Source organism: Leptopilina heterotoma, unplaced genomic scaffold (genome assembly GCF_015476425.1).
Source record: "Leptopilina heterotoma isolate Lh14 unplaced genomic scaffold, ASM1547642v1 Lhet_220, whole genome shotgun sequence".
NCBI lineage: Eukaryota > Metazoa > Arthropoda > Insecta > Hymenoptera > Figitidae > Leptopilina > Leptopilina heterotoma.
The window spans coordinates 1069925-1097319 of NW_025110938.1; the positions used below are offsets into that span (position 1 = coordinate 1069925).

The window sequence follows — 27395 nt, forward strand, 5'->3', positions numbered from 1 at the left end:
AACTTAAATTAAATTAACTTAAATTAAATTAAATACATATTAATAATCGTTGTATTCCGTTAAACTGTTCGCAGTTTAATAATTTTTCTTTTCAAATATTTAAAATTTTAAAATTAATGTATTAAAAATCATTGAATTCTTGCAAAGAATTTTGTCAAATATTCGTGTCTGTTAATAACTTTATAATTAAATATTTTATTATTGAAGTTGAAATTAATTGAATTTCAGCAAAGATTTTACTATTTTAAAAAAATAATTGAATTGTTTTGAAGGATATATTAAAATTTTAGAAAATAATTGAAATTTGCAAAGATTTTACTATTTAAAAAAAATAATTGAATTGTCTTAAAGAATTTATTAAAATTTTAGAAAAAAATTGAATTCTTTGGTGAATTTTTATTTACTTTTATTGAAATTAATTGAATTTCTGCAAAGATTTTAATATTTTAAAAAAATAATTGAATTTTTTTGAAGGATTTATTAAAATTTTAGAAAGTAATTGAATTTTTACAAAGATTTTACGATTTAAAAAAAATAATTGAATTGTTTTTAAAGATTTAATAAAATTTTAGAAAATAATTGAATTTTTGCAAAGATTTTAATATTTAAAAAAAATAATCGAATCGTTTCAAAGGATTTATTGAAATTTTAGAAAATAATTGAATTCTTTAGTCAATTTTTTTGAAATTTTGTTAAAAACAATTTAATTTTTGCAAAAATTTATTAAAAAATCAATATGTCAAAATAAAAAAATTTTTTATAAATTGCATAATAAAAAGAAATTGAATATTACGTTCCGCGCGTGATATTTGCTAGTGTTAAATGAAATACAAATTTTGTAAATTATTTTTAGTTTTAAATTAGCGATTAATGTCAATATTATAGCGAATAATTTATTCTTTTACAAAATTGTCTTGAATAAAAAAAGAAATAATGTATCTTCTCTTTGGCAAATTGCGCAGGAATTCTTAGACACGGTTTTGCTTTTCTCGAGAGGTAAAACTGATGACAAGTTGCGAATTATTTTCGACATGTGCGACAAAGACAGTAACGGAGTCGTCGATAAGGAGGAATTCTCTGAAATGCTGAGGTCTTTGGTGGAAATCGCATGCACCACAAGTTTATCCGACGACAACGTCACTAAATTAATCAATGGAATGTTCCAAGTAAATTCCATATTTTCTATACCATTATTAATAATAAAAAATAATAAAAACTGAAATATTTATATTATTATCTAAATGCTTATTTACTACATAACGATTTTTTTTTGCAACAGGATGCAGGTTTGGAGAGAAAGGACTACTTGACCTACAACGACTTTAAATTAATAATGAAAGAATACAAAGGCGATTTTGTTGCAATCGGACTGGATTGTAAAGGGGCAAAGCAAAATTTTCTCGATACGTCGACAAATGTTGCGCGAATGACGAGTTTTCAAATGGATCATTTTCCACTCGAGGCAACAAAATCGTGGCTCCGTAAACATTGGGATGGAATTTCGACATTTCTCGAGGAAAATCGACAAAATATTTTCTATCTCTTTATATTTTACGTCGTGACGATTGCACTTTTCGTCGAAAGATTTATACGTACGTAAAAAAACGTGAAATTAATTAAAAGTGAACAAAAAATATTATTCTTTAATAATTGTTTAAACAAAAGTAGTTTTTATCAAATTTAATAAAATAATAAAAATAGTTTTTATCAAATATGAATAAAATAATAAAAATTGTTCAGTATGCAGTTTACAATTTTTAATATTTTATTATTATTATTATTATTATTATTATTATTATTATTATTATTTATAAATTTTAATTTGAGTTAAATTTAGAGTGCATGAAATATTAATGAGATTCCGTTGAATTTTTTTAGATTATTCATTCATGACCGAGCACATGGACCTGAGGCACATAATGGGAGTTGGAATCGCAATAACGAGAGGATCGGCGGCCGCATTATCTTTTTGTTATAGTCTTCTCCTGTTGACTGTGTCGAGGAATCTTATAACGAAACTAAAGGAATTCTCGATACAACAATATATTCCATTGGATTCGCATATTCAATTTCATAAAATTGCCGCGTGCACGGCACTTTTTTTCTCAGTTCTACACACCGTTGGACATATCGTGAATTTTTATCACGTCTCAACGCAGCCGATAGCCAATTTGCAATGTCTAACGAGTGAAATTAATTTCGCCAGCGACGCGCGGCCTACAATCACGTACTGGCTCTTTCAAACAGTAACAGGTGATAATTGTCACATAAAAAATACGAAATTTATTTTAGTTTCAATTAATTTAAATTTAAATTTAAATTCAATTCAATTTTCAATAATTTTGAATTTAAGATTGAAATTCAATCCAATTTTCAAATACTTTGAATTTAAATTCAAATTCAATTTCAATTACTTTTAATTTAAATTAAGATTCAATTCAATTTTCAATTACTTTGAATTTTAAATTCAAATTCATTTCAATTTTCAATTGCTTTGAATTTAAATTAAAATTTATTTAATTCAATTTTCATTTGAATTTAACTTTAAATTAAAATTAATTTTAATTTTCAATTACTTTGAACGTTGTGTTCAATTTATTATTATTAGGAAAATGACAAAATTTTTTATTTCCAAATTCATTTATTAAGTACATAATTAATTATTATTGTTTATATTTTCAAAACTTTTAATTTCTTCGCAAGAATTTAATTATTTTCAATTTTCATTAATAAAAAAATTCTTCGGAAGAATTTAATTATTCTTATAAATAATAAATTTTTTTGCAAAAATTCAATTATTTTCTAAAATTATAATAAATCCTTCGAAATAAATCAATTATTTTTATAAATAGTAAAATTTTTTGCAAAAATTCAATTATTTTCAACAAAATTTTGATAAAATTTCACAAAAGTATTGAATTATTTTCTAAAATATTAATAAATCCTTCAAAACAATTCAATTATTTTTTAAAAATATAGTAAAGTCTTTGCAGAAATTCAATTAAAATTCTATAAAAATTCACTAAAGAATTCAATTTTTTTCTAAAACTTTAATAAATTCCTTGAAACAATTCAATTATTATTTTAAATAATAAAATCTTTCCACAAATTCAATTATTTTTTAAAATTTTAATAAATCCTTCAATTATTTCTTTTAAATATTAAAATCTTTGCAAAAATTCAATTATTTTCTAAAATTTTAATAAATCCTTCAAAGAATTCAATTATTTTTTTAAATTAGTTAAATCTTTGCAAAAATTCAATTAAATTCTAAAATTTAAATAAATTCTTCAAAACAAATCAATTATTTTTATAGATAGTAAAATTTTTCAAAATAAAATAATAAAATTCCTTGAATAAATTAAATTATTTTTAGAAAATTGTAAAAAAATTCAAAAAAATTCATTAAAAGAATTGAATTAGGATTTTCAAAAATGTTACTAAAATCCTTCGATGAAATTCAGTTGTTCTCAAATTTTTTGAGAAAATTCTTCGAAGGAATTAAATTATTTTCAAATTTTGTTGATAAAATTCTTTGCAAGAATTCAATGATTCAATACATTAATTTTAAAATTGAAAATATTTGAAAAGAAGAAATATTAAAAAAGTTAGAAAACGAAACGATTATTAATATAGAAGATAGATTTTATTAAATTGAATTCGAGGAAAGGAATTTTAAAAGAAAAATATTTTTAAAAAAGTGTCAATTTTTTTAGATAAACAGAAAAGAAGAGAAAATTTTTGAACAAATTTAGCCAAAGACTGGATAATAAAGTACTTGGAAGTTAATTTAAAAGAAATAAATTGCATTCCTCGGTGATTTGTCGCATTCTTGATAATTGAATTGACGAGAGCAAGAAAAATTGCGTAACGATAATTTTATCCAGTAAATCACAATAATCGCGCTAAATCAATTAATAATAAAAAAGCGCAAGAATGTTAAATTACCTTTCAATTGACATAAAATTATATTCAAGTACAATAAATAATTTACAGAAAAAGAGAGGAAAAAAAAATACTGGAAATAATTTAGAATTACAATTTCTAATTTATTTTTTTTTTCTTTGCTTGCAGGTCTTACGGGAATTTTATTATTTGTCATCATGATAATTATTTTTGTATTTGCACATCCGAAAATTCGGCAGAAGGCTTACAAATTTTTCTGGATGACTCATAGTCTTTACATTGTACTTTACGCCTTGTGCATAATTCACGGACTCGCGAGATTGACAGGCGAGCCGAGATTTTGGATTTTCTTCATTGGACCAGCGATTATTTATGTTCTCGACAAGGTAAATGAGTTTTTCTCTTTTTACTTTTTTTTATTATATTATAATAAAGCAGGGCTCGAACTAGTGAAAGTATTTAAAAATACAGACTTTGCGGACCAATTACTGACAACATTCTACTTAAAATTATAAATTTTTTTCATAACTGTAAAACATCAATTAAATAAATATTAGAAAATAAAAACTTCAAATAATATTAAAAAAAATCAATTAAACTTTTTCAAAAAAATTAATTTCAAAATTCAATTATTTCTTACAAATTCACGCTATATTGCTTTATTCAATTATTATCTAAAATTTCAAGTGAAATTCATTTTTAAATGAATATATATTAGAAAATTCTTCTAAAATTCAAATTTTTAAATACAAAAATAAATAATTTATTGAATAACTGAATGTTTCTTAAAATTCAATTCCCATAAAAAGTTTTATCAACAAATTTTTAAACAATTGAATTTCTTCGACGAATTTTAATAAAAAAAAAAATTCTGCGATGAGTTTTATTATTTTTCGAAAATAATTGAACTCCGAAGAAGAATTTTATTATTTTTGAACAATATTTAATTTTTGCGAAGAATATTATTACTCTTGAAAATAATTGAATTTTTCCAATTATTTGTAACTTTTAACAAAATTGAATTTTTTTTCGTGTTTTTAACTAAACATTTTCTATAAATCCATTTCCATTATTTTTAATAATTTTCGAAAAAGTTCTTTGACAATTTTCAAATTCATTTGTTTACAATCCAATTTTACAAAATTTCAATTATTCGCAAATTCTTCAATTAAATATTATATTAGAAAATAAAAACTTTAAATAATTTAAAAAAAAATCCGCAATTAAAGTTTCTCAAAAAAAATTAAGTACACAGAATTGTTAGTTAAAAATATGGAAAATTCAAATTTTTAAAGATTTTAATCTGAAACCTTTTCAAAATTCAATTATTTCTAAAAATTTACGCTCTAATGCTTTTGAAATTCAATTGTAATCTAAAATTTTTACTGGAATCCATTTTTAAATCAATGTTTATGAAAAAATTCTGCTAGAATTCAATTATTTGAATACAAAAATAACAATTTATTGAATTGCATGTTTCTTAAAATTGAATATTCTCATAAAGAATTTTATCTATAAATTTTTAAATAGTAACTGAATTCTTATGACAAATTTTAATAAAATTTTTAAGAATTTTTTCGAGATATTCGATTAAAATAATTGTATTAAAAATAATAAAAATTGGACAATGAGTTTTATTATTTATGAAAATAATTGAATTCTAAAAAGAATTTTATTATTTAAAAATTTTATATAATGAAAGTTCTGTGAAATTTTTATTATTTTTTGAAAATACATAATTAAAAGTTTGTGTAGAATTTTATTAAATTTTTTTTTAAATAATTGAATTCTTTTGGAAAATTTTATGAAAACAGATATTGAAAATCATTGAATTGACGAAAATTTTGGAAAATAATTGAATTTTGGAGAAGAATTTAATTATTTCTATAAAAATAATCGAAATATTGATGAGAATTTAAAAAATTTTTTGAACATAATTGAATTTCTGCGAAGAATTTTATTACTTTTGTAAATAATTGAATTTCTGCAATTTGTAATTTTTCTAAAAAATTTCGAATAAAAAAAATATATTATTATTATATTATTATTATTTTACTTACAATTTACGAACTTTTCGTCCTTTTTAATCAAATTACGAACTTTATGGATCTTTTTTTCAAAAAAACGGACTTTTACGAACTTCAAGAAAAGTTACGAACTTTTACTGGATGTAAATCCAGTACCTAGTTCGAGCCCCGAATAAAGAGAAAAAATTATTTGCAATTGGAAAGTGACTAAAAAGAAATAAAAAATTATTCATTTTTATTTTGCTCTATTTTCAGGTGGTGAGTTTGAGAACAAAATGTATGGCATTGGACATAATTGAGACGGATCTTTTACCATCGGACGTGTTAAAAATAAAATTCTACCGACCACCGAACTTGAAATATTTGTCAGGACAATGGGTGAGATTGGCGTGCACGTCAATTAAATCGAATGAATTTCATTCAATTACCTTGACCTCAGCGCCACATGAGAATTTCCTCTCGTGTCATATTAAGGCCCAAGGACCGTGGACGTGGAAGCTGCGCAATTATTTTGATCCCTGCAATTATAATCCAGAGGCGGAACGACCGAAAATTCGCATTGAGGGCCCATTTGGTGGAGGAAATCAGGATTGGTACAAATTCGAAGTTGCCGTGATGGTCGGTGGCGGAATTGGGGTCACTCCCTATGCATCGATGCTCAATGATCTTGTCTTTGGAACTTCCACTAATCGATATTCGGGCGTCGCTTGCAAAAAGGTACTTTTCCTCTACTTTTTCTCATTTTTTTAATTAAAGAGGCTAAATTTTTTTTACAGAAAAAATTAATTTATGTTAATAATTCTTTTATTTTAGGTCTACTTTTTGTGGATTTGTCCATCACACAAGCACTTTGAGTGGTTCATAGACGTTCTGAGAGACGTGGAACGTAAAGACGTGACGGACGTTCTTGAAGTTCACATATTTATTACTCAATTCTTTCATAAGTTCGATTTAAGAACTACTATGTTGGTAAGGATAAATTTTTTTTCTTTGTTTAACAGTTCTTTAGTTCTTCTTACCAGTTTATCATTGCAATTTTTTTTCCCTATAATAAATTCTTTGATTAAAATCAGAAAAAAATTAAGATTTCAGGAATGTTAAGTTTCTTTCAGATAAAGATTTCCTGTTTAGATTTTAAATTTTATTTCTGAGTCATGAACTCAAAGGGTAGAAGGAGATGAATTTTTTGTTTAAAACTAAAGAGAATATTTTTTTTACTCATTTCTTCTCTTTTTTTTTGCTGAAAACGAGTTGCGTTGTTTTTCACTTTTTAAGGAAACTTATCTCTCAAAGAATCCTGACAAGTCCGAGCAAATGTCGCTCTTAACTCATAGCGTAATAAATTGTCCTGTTTAAACAGGTGAATTATTTTGACCGCAGCCGGCGCAACTGTTGTGGAAGTTGCTCGGCCAGCTTATAAATCCAATCTCTAATTCTCTAATTGTCTATTTTCTGCTTGCAGTACATTTGCGAGAATCATTTCCAGAGGCTGTCTAAGAAGAGCATATTCACTGGACTCAGAGCGATTAATCACTTTGGTCGGCCTGACATGACGTCCTTCTTGAAATTTGTGCAAAAGAAACATAGTTACGTGAGTACAGATTTTTTTTACCCCCTTTCAAGGGACTAATTAGTATTATTTACTTTTCACCACTTTCTTTTTTTTCTCTCTCTTAAAGAACTCTCTTTCTTTTTTGTTTATTCCAAAGTAAATTATTCTAATCAATTTAATTTAAATTAAAGGCTTCGAACTCGATAATTTGTTTTAAAAAATTAGCAAAAAGTGTCTTTCAGACTGAAAAAAAATATCAAAAAGTAGCTACTAGTTCAGTCAAAAATGTTTCTTATATTTAAATAATAATTGATTTCTTTTGAAAAAATTTCTTGAAAATTGTTTTTGTAAATAATTACATTTTTTTTTAAATTTCATTAAATTTCGTAAAAATAATGTAATTTTTCTAAATAATTTTAATTGGAAATGTAGAAAATAATTGAAATTTACAAAGAATTTTATTAAAAACTTTTGAGAAGAATTGAATTGTTTAGAAAAATTTTATTGCAATTTTTAAAAATAATTGAACCTGTTAGAGGAATTTTATTAAAATTGTATTGAAAATAATTTAATTTCTCAGAAGAATTTTATTATTTACAAAAATAATTGAATTTTATAAAAATTTTATTAAAATTTCATTTTAAAAAATTTTATTAAAATATTTAAATAATTGATTTCTTTCAAAAAAATTCCTTTAATTTATTTCGCAAAGTTAAATTAGTGTGGAAATTTAATTATTCATATTATTTGAATTTTATTAAATTTTTGATAAATAATTGAATTCTTTTGAGAAATTTTATTGAAATATATAAATTTGTATATATCAAAATTCAAAATAAATAAATAAAATAATAGATATTGAAAATATTTGAATTTCATTATTTGTGAAAATAACTGAATTCTCGCAAAAGATTTTCGACAAATTTTTGAAATAATTGAATTGTGTCAAAGAATTTTATAAAAAATTTTCCTAATTGTTTCTAAGAAGAATTTTATTAAAATTTGCAAAAATAATTTTTTTATTTCAACTATTAGCGAATTCAAACTTGTGAAAATTCTCAAAAATAGGAAAAAGTAGGTTGTAGTGTCACAAATTTAAAAAAATGTATCCAAATAGTAGCTAATCGTAAAAAAAGGAGTAAATAGTAGTTTTTAGTAGATCAGTGCGAAGCCTGAAATTAATAAAATTAAATTTTAGTTAAGATTTAATTAGATTAAAATTAAATAGATTTTTGTGAAAAATATTTAAAAATACTCGTCAAAATTTTAAATTTTAATACATTTGAGAGTAAATGAGATGATTTAGTTGTAAATGAAAATTTTTGAATTAGAAAGAATTTCCTAATCTTTATTCCGGAATTTCTGGACAAATTTATTCTTAATAACTTTCAGAATTTTATATTATGGTAATTGGGTCATTTTAATTTTTAATTTGAAGAAGATATTTTATCCGAAGGAAACACATGTTTATAAATTCATTTTTCTAAAAAAAGGAACCAAAGTCCAAATTTTTTTTCTTAATTTTTTAATTATTTTATTAATTTGTCTCCTAATTTACCGTTTAATTTGTTTTCTCATTTTTTACCTTAGCTTTTAATTTTATTAACTGCTTTTCTTAATTTGAAATATCAAATTTATTTCTTATAGGTATTATAATTTATATTTATTATTCTTAAATATTTTAAAATTTGATATTTATACTAAACAGTCTAGAATTCAACCTCATTTTTCTTACTTTGTATTTAAATAATTTAATTAATTAAATTCATGAAAATTCATGATTTCGTAAATATACTCAAATATTTCTTTTCGTTTATTTTAACAGTAATAGATTTTTTTTTTCTTTTTAATGACAGGTTAGTAAAATTGGAGTCTTTAGCTGTGGACCCCGACCATTAACAAAAAGTGTGATGTCAGCCTGTGATGAAGTAAATAAAGGACGAAAATTACCTTATTTTATTCATCACTTCGAGAACTTTGGCTGAGATCCACATGGACATTAAAAAAAAATATTAGTTTATTTTTAAAGTGTATTTTATTATTACTATTACTATTACTATTATTATAATTATAATTATAATTATTATTATTATTATTATTATTATATTATTATTATTATTATTATTATTATTATTATTATTATTATTATTATTATTATTATTATTATTATTATTATTATTATTATTATTATTATTATTGTCATCACTACTAGTATTAAATTTGTTTTTAAAGTCTTGTTGAAAATTGTAAATATACGTGAGAATGAGTGTGATTGAACATCTCTTATTTATGATTTTTAAAGAAAAGAAAAAAGCAATTTAAATTTCATATTTTAAGTAATATTATAAATAATGAATATATATCTATATAATTTTTGTAAAACGACAATGAAAAATTAAGTTTTTCTTCTTTAACTCGAGAAGAATGTGAATTGATAAATAAATGCAGCGCTTTTATAACTTATTAAGATCATCAGCAATAAATCAAAGCATTATCACATCATAATTGATTTTATAATTTATTTTCATCAAATTAATAAAAAATTATTTTATTATTTTATTTTTATTTATTTATTTTTTTTTTTAAATTATTTTTTTTAGCGCGGAAAAATCTAACTTTTGAACATATACCTCTTTCATACTCTCCTTTTAAGTATCATTTCTAAAAAATATTAGATGTGACAAAATAACCGAAGGTGATTTTAGTATTTTTAAAGATGATAAAGTAATATTCAAGTCTTTCAAATTCATCCTTGGTAAATTTTTGAAAGGAAGAGTAATAGGAGAATATGAGTAGGTTAAGAAAATCTGAAACGGAAGTCGCGTGAATAAATTTTGATAGTCCAGCGATATTACAGACGATGGCGAAAAATAGTTTCTTTCAAATAAAATAATTAAGCATTAAAAAAATAATTACGCTAATAATTAATAATTACGCTTGTATTCTTTAAATTTTGCGAGAAATTATTAATAGTTAGTTTAACAGCACTGAAATTGATATATTTTTCAAATCAGGTATCATGAGAACATGATAAGATTAGTCGGATTTTTTAAATTATTACATCAGCGCATAATTTTTATTCTCCATGACAAATTTTCTACTTGGGATTTCTGTTGGAGTTTATCCTTTAAAATATAAACGTTTTTGAAACGAAAATTATCAGGAGAACAAGAGAAATATTTCTTAGAATCTAGAAATAGAAATAGGAAAAAATATCCAGTTTATATAAGAATACTATGGCAAGTGTTTATTTTTATATTTACAAATTATTGATGTATTATTTTTTGTACAATTTAGTTGGATAAATAAAGAAATACTTTGTTGTTTTTAATAACTTGTTCTGACAAGTCGCCTTTGAGCAGAGGGTATTGAATAAGACCAATTATTATTTTTTGCTGGTTCTTCAGTAATATCAGATGATTCGTGTGACACGTAGCCACGATTTATAACGCCTTCGGTATCTTCTCGTTTATCATGATTCAACTTTGTCGATAATTGACTGCAAGAAAATAAGCATTTATCTATTAAAATTTGAAGAAATAATTTATTAAATTCAGGGTTGCCACAGGTCAGGGGATTCAGAGAACAGTCAGGGAAATTAGAATCGGTCAGGAAAATTAGGGAAAAGTCAGGGATTTTTATTAAAAGTACTGGAAAAAATTAAATTTTTAGAATTCATAAGAAAACTCTGAATTTTGTTGATTTTTTTGTTTGACTCATAAAATATGAAACTACCACCAATTCTAATACAAACCCTTCAATTTTTTCTATTTCTGACAATAATTTCTTGTTAAATAACTTAATTCTTGAAGGACTATCATAAAATTATTGCTTAAAAATTATTTAATAAATATTTTTTGTCCTACCTGCACGGAAAGTATGTCATTTCGGGCACTTAAGGCGGGCGCAAAGTAACACATTACGCCCGGGAGTGGGGGAAGCGGGCGGAAAAGTATTTTGCGCCCGCTTGTATGACGTCAGAGGGCGGTAAAGTATTTTCCGCCCGCTTCCTCTACCTCCGAGCGGGCGGAAAAGTATTTTTTGTCCTACCTGCACGGAAAGTATGTCATTTCGGGCACTTAAGGCGGGCGCAAAGTAACACATTACGCCCGGGAGTGGGGGAAGCGGGCGGAAAAGTATTTTGCGCCCGCTTGTATGACGTCAGCGGGCGGTAAAGTATTTTCCGCCCGCTTCCCCTACCTCTGAGCGAGCGGAAAAGTATTTTGCGCCCGCTTGTTAATTATTCGATTTTCTTCATTAAAATGCGACATTTTCGACTTTCTTTTTAAGTTGACTATAGAACTGCAAATATTTTCAACTTGTTTTATTTTACCTTTAAAAATTTGCAATTTTTTTTTATTTTCTCTAAAAAAAATTATGAGACATTTGGTTTTGTTTCCATTTCGTTTATCAAAATTGTCAATTTTAAAAGTTCTTGTTTCAGTTTTGTTTAATTATTAATTACTACATTCTAAATAAATACTATGTTTCCATAATACATTATTTTTTTATTTCTATTTTAAAACTTCTATCATTATAGACTTCATTCGATATAATGTTTATATAGAGCTTAATTTTTAACTAATATGAGCGTTTAATCGTGCGTGCCCTCAATGCCATACTTTCCATGCAGTTAGGACAAAAAATTATGTTCGCATCATGGGCGCAAAGGTGATTACGACTTTGGCGAAATTTCGGGACCTCGGGGACACTTTCGCTCCCTCGGCTTCGCCTTGGGCGCGAAATTGTGTCCCCTCGGTCCCTTCATTTCGCCATCGTCGCAATCACCTATTTTGCGCCCTTGTTACGAAAATAACTATTGCGCCCGCTTATTAATTATTCGATTTTCTTCATTAAAATGCGACATTTTCGACTTTCTTTTTATGTTGACTATAGAACTGCAAACATTTTCAACTTGTTTTATTTTGTCTATAAAAATTTGCAATTTTTTTTTATTTTGTCTAAAAAAATAATGAGACATTTGGTTTTGTTCCCATTTCATTTATCAAAATTTTCAATTTTAATAGTTCTTGTTTCAGTTTTGTTTAATTATTAATTACTACGTCCTAAATAAATACTATGTTTCCAAAATACATTGTTTTTTATTTATAATTTAAAACTTCTATCATTATAGACTTCATTCGATATTATGTTTATATAGAGCTTAATTTTTAACTAATATGAGCGTTTAATCGTGCGTGCCCTCAATGCCATACTTTCCATGCAGTTAGGACAAAAAATTATGTTCGCATCATGGGCGCAAAGGTGATTACGACTTGGGCGAAATTTCGGGACCTCGGGGACACTTTCGCTCCCTCGGCTTCGCCTCGGGCGCGAAATTGTGTCCCCTCGGTCCCTTCATTTCGCCATCGTCGCAATCACCTATTTTCCGCCCTTGTTACGAAAATAACTATTACTTAAAAATTTCAAAATTAATTGGATTTTAAAAGAATTGCATAAATTTAATTATGTTCAAAAATTTTTTTAAATTCTCGTAAAAATGTTAATTATTTTTGTAAATAATAAAATTCTTCTCCGAAATTCTATTATTTTCAAAAAATTTAATAAACTTCTTGGCAAAATTTTAATTACTTTCAAAAAATTTCCTCATTTCAATTATTTCTAATATATCTACTATTTTAATAAAATTTTCCAAAAGAATTCAGTTATTTAAACAAAATTGTAATAAAAATTTCACAGGAATTCAATTACTTGACAATTTTTTATAAATTTCTTCGCACCAATTCAATTATTTTTCATTTTTTAATGAAGTTTCTCGAAACAATTCAAATATATTCAGAGAATTGAAAAAAATAGTTCTGAGAAATTCAATTATTTCGAAAAATTTTAATAAAATTCTTTTAAAAATTCTATTATTTAAAAAAATTTTGTCAAAATTCTTTACAAGATTTAGTTAATAAAATCTTCCTATACAATTCAATTATTTTCAATACAATTAAGAATTCAATTATTTTCACAAATAATACATTTTTTTATGGGAATTCCATTATTTAAAAAAATTTGAATAAAATTCTTCTCAAGAAATCATTTATTTTCATAAATAATAAAATTTATCTCGAGAATTCAATTATTTTCAAAAATTTTGATAAAATGCTTTATAAGTTTGTAAAAATCTTCGAAAGAATTCAATTATTTTCGTAAAAAATAAAATTCTTCGAAGCAATTTAATTATTTAAAAAATTTTAATAAAATTCTTCCCAAAAATTTAATTCTTTTCAAGAACAAAATTTTTTACAGGAATTAAATTATTTAAGAAATTTTAATAAAATTATTCTCAAGAATTCAATTCTTTTCAAAAACAAATAAAATTCTTCACTGAAATTGAATTCTTTAAGAAAATTTTTAATAAAATTCCTTGCAAGAATTAAATTATTTTCAATAAATAACAAAACTTATCCCAGAATTTCAATTATTTTTAATACAATTTTAAATAAAATGATAGAAAATTGCATTTATTCTTGAAGTTTTTTTTTAATTCGCCGAAAGAAGTCAATAATTATTTTTAAAAATTTTGATAAAATCCTTCATAAAAATTCAATTTGAAGAAATATTCAATTATTGAATAAATCATTTATTTATGTATTCAAATAATTGAATTCTCGAAAGTTTTTTTAAAAAATTGATTAAAAAATGAATTTTACTTATTTGTTTTTGAATAATTTTACAATTAAAGAAATTCGTGAATAGATGTAATAGAACATTTTTTTGAGTATTTAATAATTTTTGGAGTGAATCAAAATATTCTCCAGGGTCAGGGAAAAAATCAGAATTTTATCTGGAAGTCAGGGAAAAACAAAATTAATTTTTTATGGCAACCCTGAAATAATTTAATCATACTTTTAGTCTTTATTAAGTTAAATTTATTAAAAAATATATAAATAATTTAAATCCTTGTAAAGTTGTAAAGCGTCAAGCAAGAATAGCAATCGAATAAATAAAATTAAAATTGAATTGATAATATTGAACCAATAAAAAAACTTACCAGAAATGTGAAGTTCAATAGCAAGCATACTTTATTATATTCTTCTTTCTCAAAGAAAGAAGAAAATCAAAAGTTTGTGCCGTGCAAAAAAAGCAAAAGTGCATAACGAGCAAGATGATATGAAAAAAGCATTCTTTTCTTACACTGTGTCACTCAGAATTAAAATATTGGCTTTTTGTGGTTTAAAAAAGTGTTTCAAAACCGCGACTGGACCACTAACCGCAAAATGATATGTTGCATTGTTCCCTGATATCTTAATACCCGTTTTTTGTTTCAAACCGAGGATATGTACTTGTATCCAATTTTCGATTTTGAATATATTGTTCTTTAAAAATGAATAAAATTTTTAGATTTTAAAATACGAAGAAAAATTCAAAATTTCAACGACAAAACTTCGTTTGGTTAAAAGAGAAGCAATGAAAAAAAATTTGTTTCACATGCTTTCATGAGGGTTTAAGCGAAAATGTTAAAAGCTTAAAAAGCAATGTTAAATGTTAAATTTAATGTCTCAAAACCAAAAGAAGCAATAACTTTTTTAAAAAAGAAAATTCTTACCTAAGAAATCGATCACCAAACGAGTCTTCCCTTCTCGACAATTTTCTCCTAATATTCCTAGTATCAAAACTCTCTTCTATGATAACGTGTCTATCATGCGGAGTATCATAATCTACTTCCAATATCGTTGAAAATTGATGTGGAAATATAAATTCAATCGCACTTATTATAATTCCAGAGAAAAAGCACGTCACACCTGAAAAACAAAGAAATAAAAATAAGACAATTTTTTTTAAATTTCAGTTAAATTGACCATAATTACAAGAGATTTGACGAAATTAAATGCCAATTGCAGGTTTTATTTTCCCATTTAAAATTTATCGTGTACAATGAAACAACAGAGTGATTAGGAGAAAAGCTTTTTGAAGGATTGTTAAATAATTCGGTTTGAGAGAAAAAAAATTATTACGTCAAGATTGATGCCTCAGAAGAAATAGTATTATTGAAAGAGAATGTGAAACTTGATTCTGAGTAACAAGAGACATGGATGAACGGTGAAATTGTGAAAGTCTTTCCCATATTAAATACGACTTCTCAGCTTCTGTACACACTGACACTTTAACTCAAAAGGGAAATCTTCATTTGAGATTTTTCTTCAAAATCAAAATTGATTAATTATTCTGTATTAATAAGCCTATGTTTATTATTAAATATAATTCAATGCTATTATTAAATATAATTCAATTATAAATTTTTTTTGGGGAGGAAAATTAAAAAAAAAAATGTTGATTGAATTTCAAACAATAGAAATTTATCTACAATCTACATTAGTCTGAAGAATAAGTTTCATGTTTAAATTGAACTTTATCAAATTTCTCTGATCTCTGTGAACAATAATATTTCCGTCAGCGATACAAAAACTGAATATGGATATTTTTATTCAAATATACAATAAACTGTGTACTATTATTATCAAATTTAATTATCGAATTATTTACATAATTCTCATTTTTTTCTCAAGCAATACGCCTTGCAAATACGTATATGAAACTAAACATGCGCATGTAAATTTTTTAATTTTATAATTCAAATGTTGTAATGAACATGGCTTTAACTTAAAAAAAAATTTTTCTCTTAGAGGTGAAGGAGTGAAATGAAACTGAAATTAGAGTCCAGACACAATTACATAGATAATGTCACGTGTTTCCATCTAGTTAACAGTGAAAATCTACATGTATGCATGAAATATTTCTTTGTATGTATATAATACTTTTGAAAAATATGCATTTGCTCCACTTATGCAAAGCCCGCATCGAAATAGATTTTTATTCTCAGTATTTTTAATCTCATTAGGTCATTATATTTTTAGAATTATTATTTTAAAAAAAGGTTAAAAATATGAATAAAATAAAATTATAATAAAATTATACTTTTAATAATAATTTCATTAAATTTATTAAGAATTTTATTCAATTATTTAAAAACAATTTTAATCACATTTTTCGAAAAAATTCAATTATTTCCTAAAATATTTTCATAAAATTCTTCTCAGGAATTCAATTATTTTCAATATATACAATTTTAATAAAATTTCGTGAACGTGTTTAATTATTTTTAAAAAGTATAAAATTTTTCTACAAAATTCAATTATTCTCAAAGATTTTTATACCTAACATTTTTTGTAAATTTGATTATTTTAAAAATTTTCAATTAAAAAAAAACTACATTATTTTCAAGAAATTCTTCGAAAAAATGTTATTATTTACGAAAAATTTAATAAAATTGTTTAACAGAATTAAATTTTTTATCAATAATTTTAATAAACTTTAATAATAAAAATAATAAAATTATTAACTACAATTATTAATAAACACGATTATTTTAAAACTTAAACGAAATTCTTCATAAAATTCAATTACTTTTAAAATTTTCAATAACAATTTGTTTAAAAAAATCCATTATTTTCAATAAAATTAAATAAATACTTCAAAATAATTTAATTATTTTCATTAATATAATAAAATTCTTTGCGAGAATACAATTATTTAAAAAAAATTTTATTCGAATTTTTCGAAAAAATTCAATTATTTCCTATAATATTTTGATAAAATTCTTCGAGACAATTAAATTATTATTAGAAATAATAAAATGTTCCTCAGAAATTCAATAATTAAAATTTTTTTTTATTTTTTCTAAAAAATTTAATTATTCTTAAAAGTTTGGATAAAATTCTTTGTACAATTATTTTCAAAATTTGTCAATTAAAATTATTTAAAAGAAATTAAATTATTTTTAAGAAATTCTTCAAAAAATTTAATTTTTCACCAAAAGGTGGAGACTATTAAATAAGTAAAGTGTTTTTGAAGAGCCCAAAAATAATGAAGCAAAATGCCATAAAGCAGAAGAAAAAATGTTGAATTTTAAGAAATTCGGTTTTTTGAATTTTTGATAATTTTTAATATTTTTTGATTTTTTACCAAAGGGTGTAGACTATTAAATAAGTAAAGTGTTTTTGAAGAGCCTAAAAATAATGAAGCGAAATGCCATAAAGCAGAAGAAAAAATGTTGAATTTTAAGAAATTCGGTTTTTTGATTTTGATAATTTTTAATAATTTTAGATTTTTTACCAAAGGGTGGAGACTATTCAAATAGTAATATTTTCCTTCCGAAATAGCTAATGGTAACTAATTATTATTATTTTCCGATCAAATTAAATTCCCGGCTATTCCCGGCTATTCGCAAAAAATCAATGATTTTCAATAAATTAGTTTTTAGATTCTAAAAATTTACAAATAGATAAATTAAAAACAATTAAAAAGATAGATTTTTATTCCGAGTATTTAATTTCATTCGTAAATTATATTTTTAAAATTAGATATTATTTTAGAAAAAAGTTAAAATTATGAGTATAATAAAACTATATGAGTTTAATAAAAATTGTAATAATAATTTAATTTATTATTAATTATCTAATAATTATTACCCTTCTTTTTATTTGCAATTTAAATGAAAATTATATTTTGTGCATTAAAACACACAGAATGATAAAATGCATTTCTTAATTTAGAAATTAAAAAAATATTTCCTTTATTTATCGGTTTAATTTAATTATTCTCTTTTATTTCTGCTGCTTATTTTTTTGAAAAAATTAATAACAAAATTATAATTGTCTAAAACCGCAATGTATCGAATACCTCAAACGTGTGGAGCAATAATTTACGTATAAATATAGATTACATATTTTACATTGCCTCGCTATCAAAAGATTAAGAGAAAGGGGTCTCCCCCTCCACTTTTCAATTGCCCCAGGATATGTGCACCATTAAATTCGTCCTTGAATAATTTTATTCAATGTGAATTTGTATTTTTCCTCATGTTACCAAAAAAACTCAATTTTGCACTTTTTTCTCAATTAATAAAATTAATAAAACTTCACAACATTAATTAATATATTTTTCGACTTGGTCACTAATAAATTAAATGGAATGTTAAATGAAATTTTTATTTAATATTTTTACCTGATTTGAATTGATTGATAATTATTAATCACATATTTTAATTATTATAATTAATTAATATTAATTATAATAATTAAAATTAATTATGATATTTAGAATTAATTATAATAATTGGAATTAATTGCGATATTGAGAATAATAATTTTTTTTTGCTATTGATTTAAAGAAATATGAAAAAAAGATTGTAAAACTCACCAGCGATTAGAACGAGCCAATAATTCCAACCGAAATTAAATATGAGAATGGATCCATCGACGTGCGCTACCAATGGTTCCGATGGCAACAATTTCCAGTAGATGAGATTTGTAAAGAGCAAACAGCCACCAGTGAAAATCATGCTGTATGCTCCGTAACGGGGCACCACGATCAATAAAAGGTTCATCAGTATCCACGATGCAAAACTCGTCCTTGAGAGATAAATAAATAATAGAATAATTAGTATTACACAATGAGTAATTTTCCAATTTATTTATTACTTTCATTTTATTCTAAAAGTGTTTCTCTTTCATAATTATTAATTCACATAATTAATTTAATAAAACACAGTTGTAATTCGGTTAGTAAAGCATTTAAATAATTAAAATAATTAAAATAATTTTAATAATTTAATTAATTTAAATAATAATAAATAATTTAATTCATTTAAATAATTTAAATAATTAGAAAAGTAAAATAATTTTGAAATTTCCAAAGATAAATTCGAATTTGATTTTCTATTATGCAGGTGTTTACGCTTTGCAAGAAAAAAAATAATAAATTGAACTTCAAAGGCTTTTAACTAATAAGGGATAGCATTTGTAACTGATTATGTACGTCGATCAAGATTTATAAACATTATGCGCTTGATTTAGCAAAAAGAAAAAAATATTGATTGAAGTTTATATTAGAATGTAATGCACGATCGGGACACCTGTTATTATTACACTCATGATATGATAATAATCAATTTTCCGATCACATTGTTGAGTGATTTACAATAAATTACACTCACGTATAAACCTTCTCTATTTTTTTCATGTTATTGTAAATCCTGTTGTATGAATATGATAAGATAACAATCAAGTTGCTTCTGTATAATTATAAGAACATATACGTAATTCAGAATTTTAAATCATTAATTTTAAACGAAGCGTAAAGGAAATTATTCATCCTGCCAGAATATTATTCGTAAAGTGTACATAGGCAAGAGGAACTTGTAAATAATATTGAACACGCACAATTATTTTCTGAGAAAGTCTAAGCCAATGTTTTAATGAAAAAAAAACTTCTCTCTCGTTTCAAGTGAGGAGATTATTTCACAATTGCACTTTATCGAAAATTGTCAATAATTGCAGAGCACAATGGATAATTAAGAATTTTTTTTTTTAATTACAATAACTTATGAAGAATTATTTTTTTTATTGCACACGTGTGTTGCAGTTATCTCGGAGTTTCACTCAAAAAGTTTCACTAGAATAATTTTGTTAATAATGTGACAGAGAGTCATAAACAATGTGAATTTTATGAGGTATGACTTTCCATTTCAGGTGGTACTCAAATTTCCTTCGTATGTTATTGGTGAACATAAATGGTTTTGTGATCGTATAAATATTTTGAAAAAAAATATAATAAAAAAAATTTTTTACTTTTAGAGAACGCCTCAAGAATTTTTACAGGGTTGCTACAAAAATTTAATTTTCTTTTCCCTGATTTCCAGACAAAATTTTAACTTTTTTCCGGACCATAAAAAAAATTCTAATTCAAGAATTCAAATTCAATTATTTTTTCAAGTAATAACATTTTTCACATGAATTCAATTATTTTAAAAAATGTAATAAAATTCGTTGTAAGAATTCAATTATTTTCATTAATAATAAAATATTTCATAGGATTTCAATTATTTTTAATACAATTTTAAACAAATTCCTCAAAAAATGTAATTATTTTCAAAATTTTTTTTCAAGAATTCAATTACATTTCATAAATAATGAAATTCATCGTGAAATTCAAAAATTTTCAAAATCTACTATTTTAATCAAATTTCTCAAAAGAATTCAATTATTTAAAAAAAATATAATAAAATTCTTCGCAGGATTTCAATTATTTTTAATGCAATTTTAAGTAAATTCTTCAAAAAATGTAATTATTTTCAAAAATTTTATTAAAATTCTTTGAAATAATTCAATTATTAATTATCAATTATTTTTAATAATTTTTGCAAAAGTTCCTTGAAAATTTACAAATTCATTTGTTTACAATTTAATTTTACGAAATTTCAATTATTCGGAAATTCTTCATTTAAACATTTAAAAAATAAAAACTTGAAATAATTTTTAATAAAATTCAATTAAACTTTTTCAAAAAAATTAATTATCTAAAATTTTAACTGAAATTAATTTTTAAATCAATTTTTATTATAAAATTCTACGAGAATTCAATTATTTAAATACAAACATAGATAATTTATTGAATAATTGAATGTTTCTTAAAATTGAATTGTTATACACAATTTTATCAACAAATTATTATAAATAATTGAATTCTAGTGAAATTTTTAATTTTTTTTGAAAATAATTGAATGTTCATGTAGAATTTTATCAAAATTTTTGTTTAATAATTGATTTGCTTTGGGAAATTTTATTAAAATAATAGAATATTAAAAATCATTGAATTAAGAAAAATTTTTGAAAATAATTGAAATTTTGACGTGAATTGTATTAAAATTTTTGAAAAGAATTGAATTTTATTACTTTTGAAAATAATTGAATTCTTGTAATGAAGACTATTATTTATGAAAATAATTGAATTTTGCAATGAATTTTATTAAAAGTTTCTGGAAATAATTGAATTTTGGCGAAGAAGTTTGCTATTCATTCATAAAGATAATTGAAATGTTGACGAGATTTTTTTTACATTTTTTGAAAATAATTGAATTTCTTTGATGAATTTTATTAATTTTGAAAATAATTGAATTTTTCAATGAATTTTATAAAAATTCCTGAATAGAATTGAATTTTGGTGAAGAATTTTGCTATTTATAAATATATATGTAATTGAAATGTTGACGAGAATTTTTTTTAATTTTTGAAAATAATTGAATTTCTAGAAAGAATTTTTATTATTTATTAAGATTCAATCTTTCAAAGAATTATACGTTAAAATTTTAAAAATTGAAACTATTTTCAACAGAATTGAAATTATAAATTTTCAAAAAAGTACTTTATTAAATGATTTATAAGTAATAAAAAATTCAGAATTTTCTCAGAAATTCTAAACATTTAATTTTTTTCCATTACTTTGAATAAAAATCCCTGACTTTTTCCCTGATTTCCCTGCTTTAGATTCTCTAAAGGCGTTCTTGAGGCGTTTTCTAAGAAAATTATTTTAAAGAACAGTTTTAATTTTTATAAGAAGCTGACTTCTTTTAATGTCTTACCAGAGCATTATTGTAGCGTAATATCCAGCTTCTCTGTATTTTGTGCCCCAAGAAAATCCCTCTTGGTGAAAACTGAAATATTCAACGAGTGAAACGATAGGAAACGGAGCACCACGAGCAAGTGCTTCTTTGAACATATTTCTCATCTCGTAGGGAGTTCTCCATAAAAATCTCTCATTGTACTCAACATCAGCAACATCCATGTTTAACGGTGTATCTATAGCAGAAAAGAAAATTTTATTCTACAATTTAAATTCAAAACAGGAAAATATTATAATAATAATAGTAATAAAGTTAGCCAGCAATTACGTTTGTAACTATTGTCCGAAAAAGGAATCATTTAATAGTTTCATAAAATATAAATAAATCCTAATGTTGCAGTGAGAATTGTTTGGTAACATTTTTGCAAGAAACGTAACAATGTAACAGATGAATTAAAAATTTTTTACTCAAAAAGTACCAGCTAGGAAACCTCAATGAAATATTTTGCTCTAATGTGAAATTCCCACAAAGAAAAAAAAAGCGAAAAATAATAACGAAATATCGAATAATAAAAATATAATGGACACTAAAGATGGTAATAAAAATAAAAAAGAAAATTATCGATAATAAATTCGATAAAAAGGATTGACTGAGGTCAATCAGTAAAGGAGAATATTAATAGTGTAATTGTGGGTGTTGTAATGTGAATCGTGAATCGTCATTAGTAGAGTGTGAATATTCCTTACGCCTGTAAGTGATGTTGATGTGCATCAGACCGATGTACCCGCCGATTTCTGCGGTCATCCTTTGTTTCGTGAAGGCGCTGAAGGAGCCGATAATAGTGGCGGAGGTCGTATGCCACGACGAGCCATATTGTGCAACTGTAATGTTAAATCATTTACGCAATCATGGTCATTTACTTTTATATACCTATATATACATCATCCCGTATAAATACAAAACCGCGCATAGACATAATTTCTATTTCTACGAACCTTGAATCGAGGTCCCCACAAAGAGGCTCAACGTGACTGTCAGAAATGTTGACAATTTCTGTAAAGTATCATTAACAATAATCTCATCATCTCATGTTTAAATACAGCAACAAAAATATCTTCATCTTCTTTAAAATTATTCTTTTTTATTTTCTCTTTGTTTTCATTTTTGTATTTTTCCTTCTTATCAACAAGCATTTTTTATTCAAATTAATATTTTTTTTCTTTAATTAATTAATTTCTTTAATTCTTTAATTAATACTAGCCAATTACAAATTTTTTTATTTTCAAATACAAATTTTTTGATAATTTCAGATTCAAAATTTAAAAAATCCACTTATTGAATTTAACTGTTGCAATTATTATTATTATGCAAATTACAAAATTTTTTATTTTCAAAAACAAATTTTTGGATAATTTCAGATTCAAAATCCATTTATTGACTTCAACTATGTTTCAATACCATTCTAATGAAATTCTTCGAAACAATTCAATTATTTTTATATATATAGTAAAATTCTTCGCATAAATTCAATTCAAACAATTTTAATAAAATTTCACGAAAGTATTCAATTATTTTAAAAATTTCTTTAAAAAAATTTAATTAATTCCTAATATTTTGATAAAATTCTTTAAAGCAATTCAATTATTTTTATAAATAGTCAAATTCTTCGCAGGAATTCAATCAAAACAATTTTAATAAAATTTCACGAAAGGATTCAATTATTTAAAATAATTTTTTGAAAAAATCCAATTATTTCCTAATATTTTCATAAAATTCTTCAAAACAATTAAATTATTTTTATAAATAGTCAAATTCTTCGCAGAAATTCAATAAAAATAATTTTAATAAACTTTCACGAAAGGATTCAATTATTTCCTAATATTTTCATAAAATTCTTCAAAAACAATTCAATTATTTTTATATATTAGTAAAATTCTTCGCAATAAATTGAGTTACATTTTTGTAAATAATAAAATTCTTCTCAGGAATTCAATTATTTTCAATAAAACTTGAAAAAGATTTCTCGAAAGGATTCAATTATTTTTTTAAATTTGTGAAATAATTTTTCTGAAAAATTCAATTCTCAAAAGCTTTTGATAACATTTTTTAAAAGAATACAATTATTTTTATAACAGATAAATTTCTTTGTATAAAAAATTGTGAAAAACTGTCAAATTATTTCCAGTAAAATTTCTAAAAAATTTCTCCGAAGAATTCAATTATTTTCGAAAAATTGTATTTATATGGAGAAAATTCACTTATTTTCCAAAAAAAAGTTTGTAAAATTCAATAATCAAATTATTAATTACAATTATTAATTGTACACGATTATTTTTAAAAGTTTTAAAATAAATTCTTCGTAAAATTAAATTATTTTCATAATTTTCAATGGAAATTATTTAAAAATACTTTTATTTTCAATAAACTTACAGAAATTGTTTAATAGAATTTAATTTTATATCCATAATTTAAGAATAAAATTATTCATTATAATTAATAAAAAAATCGATAATATTCGAAAAATTAAAGAATTTCTTTAAAAAATTACAAATAATTTCAATATTTTAATTAAATTCCTTGAATGAATTTCAATTATTTATAAGAATTGAAAAGAAATCTGAGAATTTAATTATTTTATGAAAATTTTAATCGATAAAATTATCGATAATATTAATAAAATTTAAGAATAAAATTATTCATTACAATTATTAACAAAATCGATAATATTCGAAAAATTAAAGAATTTCTTTGAAAAATTTCAATTAATTTCAATATTTTAATAAAATTCCTTGAATTTTCAATTATTTATAAAAATTGTAATAAAATTCGAAAAATGTAATTATTTTCTAAAAATTTTAATAAAATTCAATAATCAAATATTTAATTACAATTATTAAATTCGATTGTTTTCAAATTTTTCCATAAAATTCTTCGCAAGAATTGAATAATTTTCAATAAATAAATATCAAAAAACATTTTCTATTCAAATCAATATGTTTTTCTTTAATTTACGATAAAATAAAAAAATTCCTGTATATTTTTAAATTTTCTTTTATTTACATTCGATATTTAAAAAAGATGAAAATATAAATTTATGAAAAAAGTAAAAAAGAATTTTATAAACTAATGAAAAGTAAACAAAATTTTTTCCGAACTAATTTAAATAAAAAAAAAATTATTTAAAGAAATTAAACAAATGTTTATGAAATAATTCTTTTGATTTGGATTATCTATTTTTAAACATTATTATAAAACTTCTTATTGCTTCTTCTTTTCTTTAAATAATTGAGTGAATTGTAGACGGATAATATATAATTATTCTCGCGTAATAACGATTGAATAATCCTTGTCAAATAATTGATATTACATGGAAAGAAAACAAAGAGAAATAAAATGGATTTCGTTTCAGTGAATCATATAGCGAGCATATACATAATATAAAATACAATGAATCTTATCTCTCTCGCGGTATTACAATAAAAAAAGAAACACTTTTTAACAAAAGAAAAAAAAACCGATAAATTATTAATTCAGTAAAATAAAATACTATGTCAATATTTATTTTTATATTTATTTAGAATTAAATATTAAATGTTTAAATAACACTATTTATTTAAATAAAGAAATTTAAAGAAAATATATTAATACTATAATAAAATAATTCAATTTAAAATTATGACGCGAGGTCGAAAAGTTGAATCTCAATAAAAGAGGAATAAGTTTTTAATATTTATGTTTGTAAATATAATGAAAAAATAGAAAAAGAAAAAATAAGAAAGAAAGAAAAAGGAAAGAAAAAAAGAACAAAAGGATAATATAATTTATGAATTATTAAAGATTTTATAAAAATAAAAAAGTATAAAGAAGGCAATAAAATATTGAATAGAGGAATATTTAATAAATAATAAATAAAAATAATATATAAAAATAAATAACAAAAATGTATAAATACCAATAAAAAAAAAGAAAATCATGTTATAAAATAAATTATTAATAATTAATAATTAATAAAGAAATAAAAAATATTAAAAAAAAGATTTTAACAAGGATTCATAGAAGAATAAATCTTCAAGTGTCAAGAGACAAGAGAGCGTGGATAATCAGAAGGTCGTATATAGCTAATGGAAGTTCGTGACTCACCTCCTTGCGAATACCAGGGAAAATAATGAGGAACGCAGTGAATATCGTGCAGAATATCACGAAGATAGTGATGAGTCGCACATCGCCAGTGACGGGAGTCCGATTAGTATAACTGTACAATGTTGGGCCTCCATCATTACGAAACGCTCCGAACCATCCCTTCATTTTTCAATCTGCGAAAAAAAACAATTTTCATATCAATCATCTTAATCTTTTCTTGTATACATATAATTAGCCACTATTTGTCAAAGCAATTACGTCGTTTACTTTTAACACTCAATTTCTTTTTCTTTTTCTTCCCAAAACCTATAAAAAAAATCAGAAGGGTTGCCACAAAAGAATTAATTTTCCTTTTCCCTGATTTCCAAACTTTTTCCTGACTGATTTTGACTTTTTCCCTGACTCTAAAGAGTATTCTGATTCACTTTACAAATTAATAGATACACTTAACAAATTTTCTATTACATTTATTTACCAATTTTTTAATTGTAAAATTATTCGAAAACATCAAAAACTTCTTTTTTAAATAAATATTTAATCATTATTATTTTTTCGTACGAATTAAAATTCTTAAAAAGATTCAAATTCAAACCTTTTGAAATTCAATAACTGATAAAAATATTATTGTAAAACATGAAAAAATGGATCACTCCGAGTCGAAGACTCGGAGTAATCGATTTCTTCATGTTTTATAATAATTTCAATTTCAATAAAATTTTTTAAACAAAAAATACAATATTTACAAAAATTTAAATAAAATTCTTCGCAAGAATTCAATTATTTTTACAAGTAATAAAATTTTTCAATTGAATTCAATTATTTTAAAAAATGTAATAAAATACGTTGTAAAAATTCAATTATTTTCATAAATAATAAAATTTTTTCAAAAATAACGAAATCCATCACTGAAATACAAATATTTTCAAAATCTACTATTTTAATAAAATTTCTCAAAAGAATTCGATGATTTAAAAAAAATGTAATAAAATTCTTCGTAAGAATTTAATTATTTCCATAAATAATAAAATTCTTCACGGTATTTCAATTATTTTTAATGCAATTTTAATAAAATTCTTCGCAAGAAATCAATTATTTTTAAAAATAATAAAATTTTTCCCAAAAATTCAATTATTTTCAAAAATGTAATAAAATTCGTTGTAAGAATTCAATTATTTTCATAAAAAAAAATTTTTCATAAGATTTCAATAATTTTTAATACAATTTTAAATGAATTCCTCGAAAAATGTAATTATTTTCAAAAATTGTATTAAAATTCTTTAAAATCAATTTAATTATCCGTTAGGTATCAATTATTTTCAATAATTTTTGCAAAAGTTCCTTGAGAATTTTCAAATCC

At 22.9% G+C, this 27395-nt stretch overlaps 2 protein-coding genes across 7 annotated transcripts in view; one reads left to right on the plus strand and one right to left on the minus strand.

Annotated features, from left to right (window-relative positions):
• The window catches only part of LOC122502121 (dual oxidase), a 58235-nt gene extending 48677 nt beyond the window's left edge, over positions 1-9558 (plus strand). For all 4 annotated transcript variants that reach the window (XM_043612024.1, XM_043612025.1, XM_043612026.1 and 1 more), the window contains 8 exons: positions 963-1166; positions 1280-1592; positions 1879-2253; positions 4075-4292; positions 6189-6650; positions 6747-6902; positions 7396-7524; positions 9342-9558. In XM_043612024.1, coding sequence (XP_043467959.1) covers positions 963-1166; positions 1280-1592; positions 1879-2253; positions 4075-4292; positions 6189-6650; positions 6747-6902; positions 7396-7524; positions 9342-9470 — 1986 coding nt within the window. In that variant the 3' untranslated portion in view covers positions 9471-9558. The remainder of the gene's footprint in view (positions 1-962; positions 1167-1279; positions 1593-1878; positions 2254-4074; positions 4293-6188; positions 6651-6746; positions 6903-7395; positions 7525-9341) is intronic.
• Positions 9559-10726: 1168 nt separating this feature from the next.
• The window catches only part of LOC122502131 (dual oxidase maturation factor 1), a 46139-nt gene continuing 29470 nt past the window's right edge, over positions 10727-27395 (minus strand). For all 3 annotated transcript variants that reach the window (XM_043612037.1, XM_043612035.1, XM_043612036.1), the window contains 7 exons: positions 26039-26211; positions 22894-22951; positions 22645-22779; positions 21917-22133; positions 18697-18908; positions 15044-15239; positions 10727-10984 (listed from right to left, as the gene is read on the minus strand). In XM_043612037.1, coding sequence (XP_043467972.1) covers positions 10813-10984; positions 15044-15239; positions 18697-18908; positions 21917-22133; positions 22645-22779; positions 22894-22951; positions 26039-26203 — 1155 coding nt within the window. In that variant the 5' untranslated portion in view covers positions 26204-26211 and the 3' untranslated portion in view covers positions 10727-10812. The remainder of the gene's footprint in view (positions 10985-15043; positions 15240-18696; positions 18909-21916; positions 22134-22644; positions 22780-22893; positions 22952-26038; positions 26212-27395) is intronic.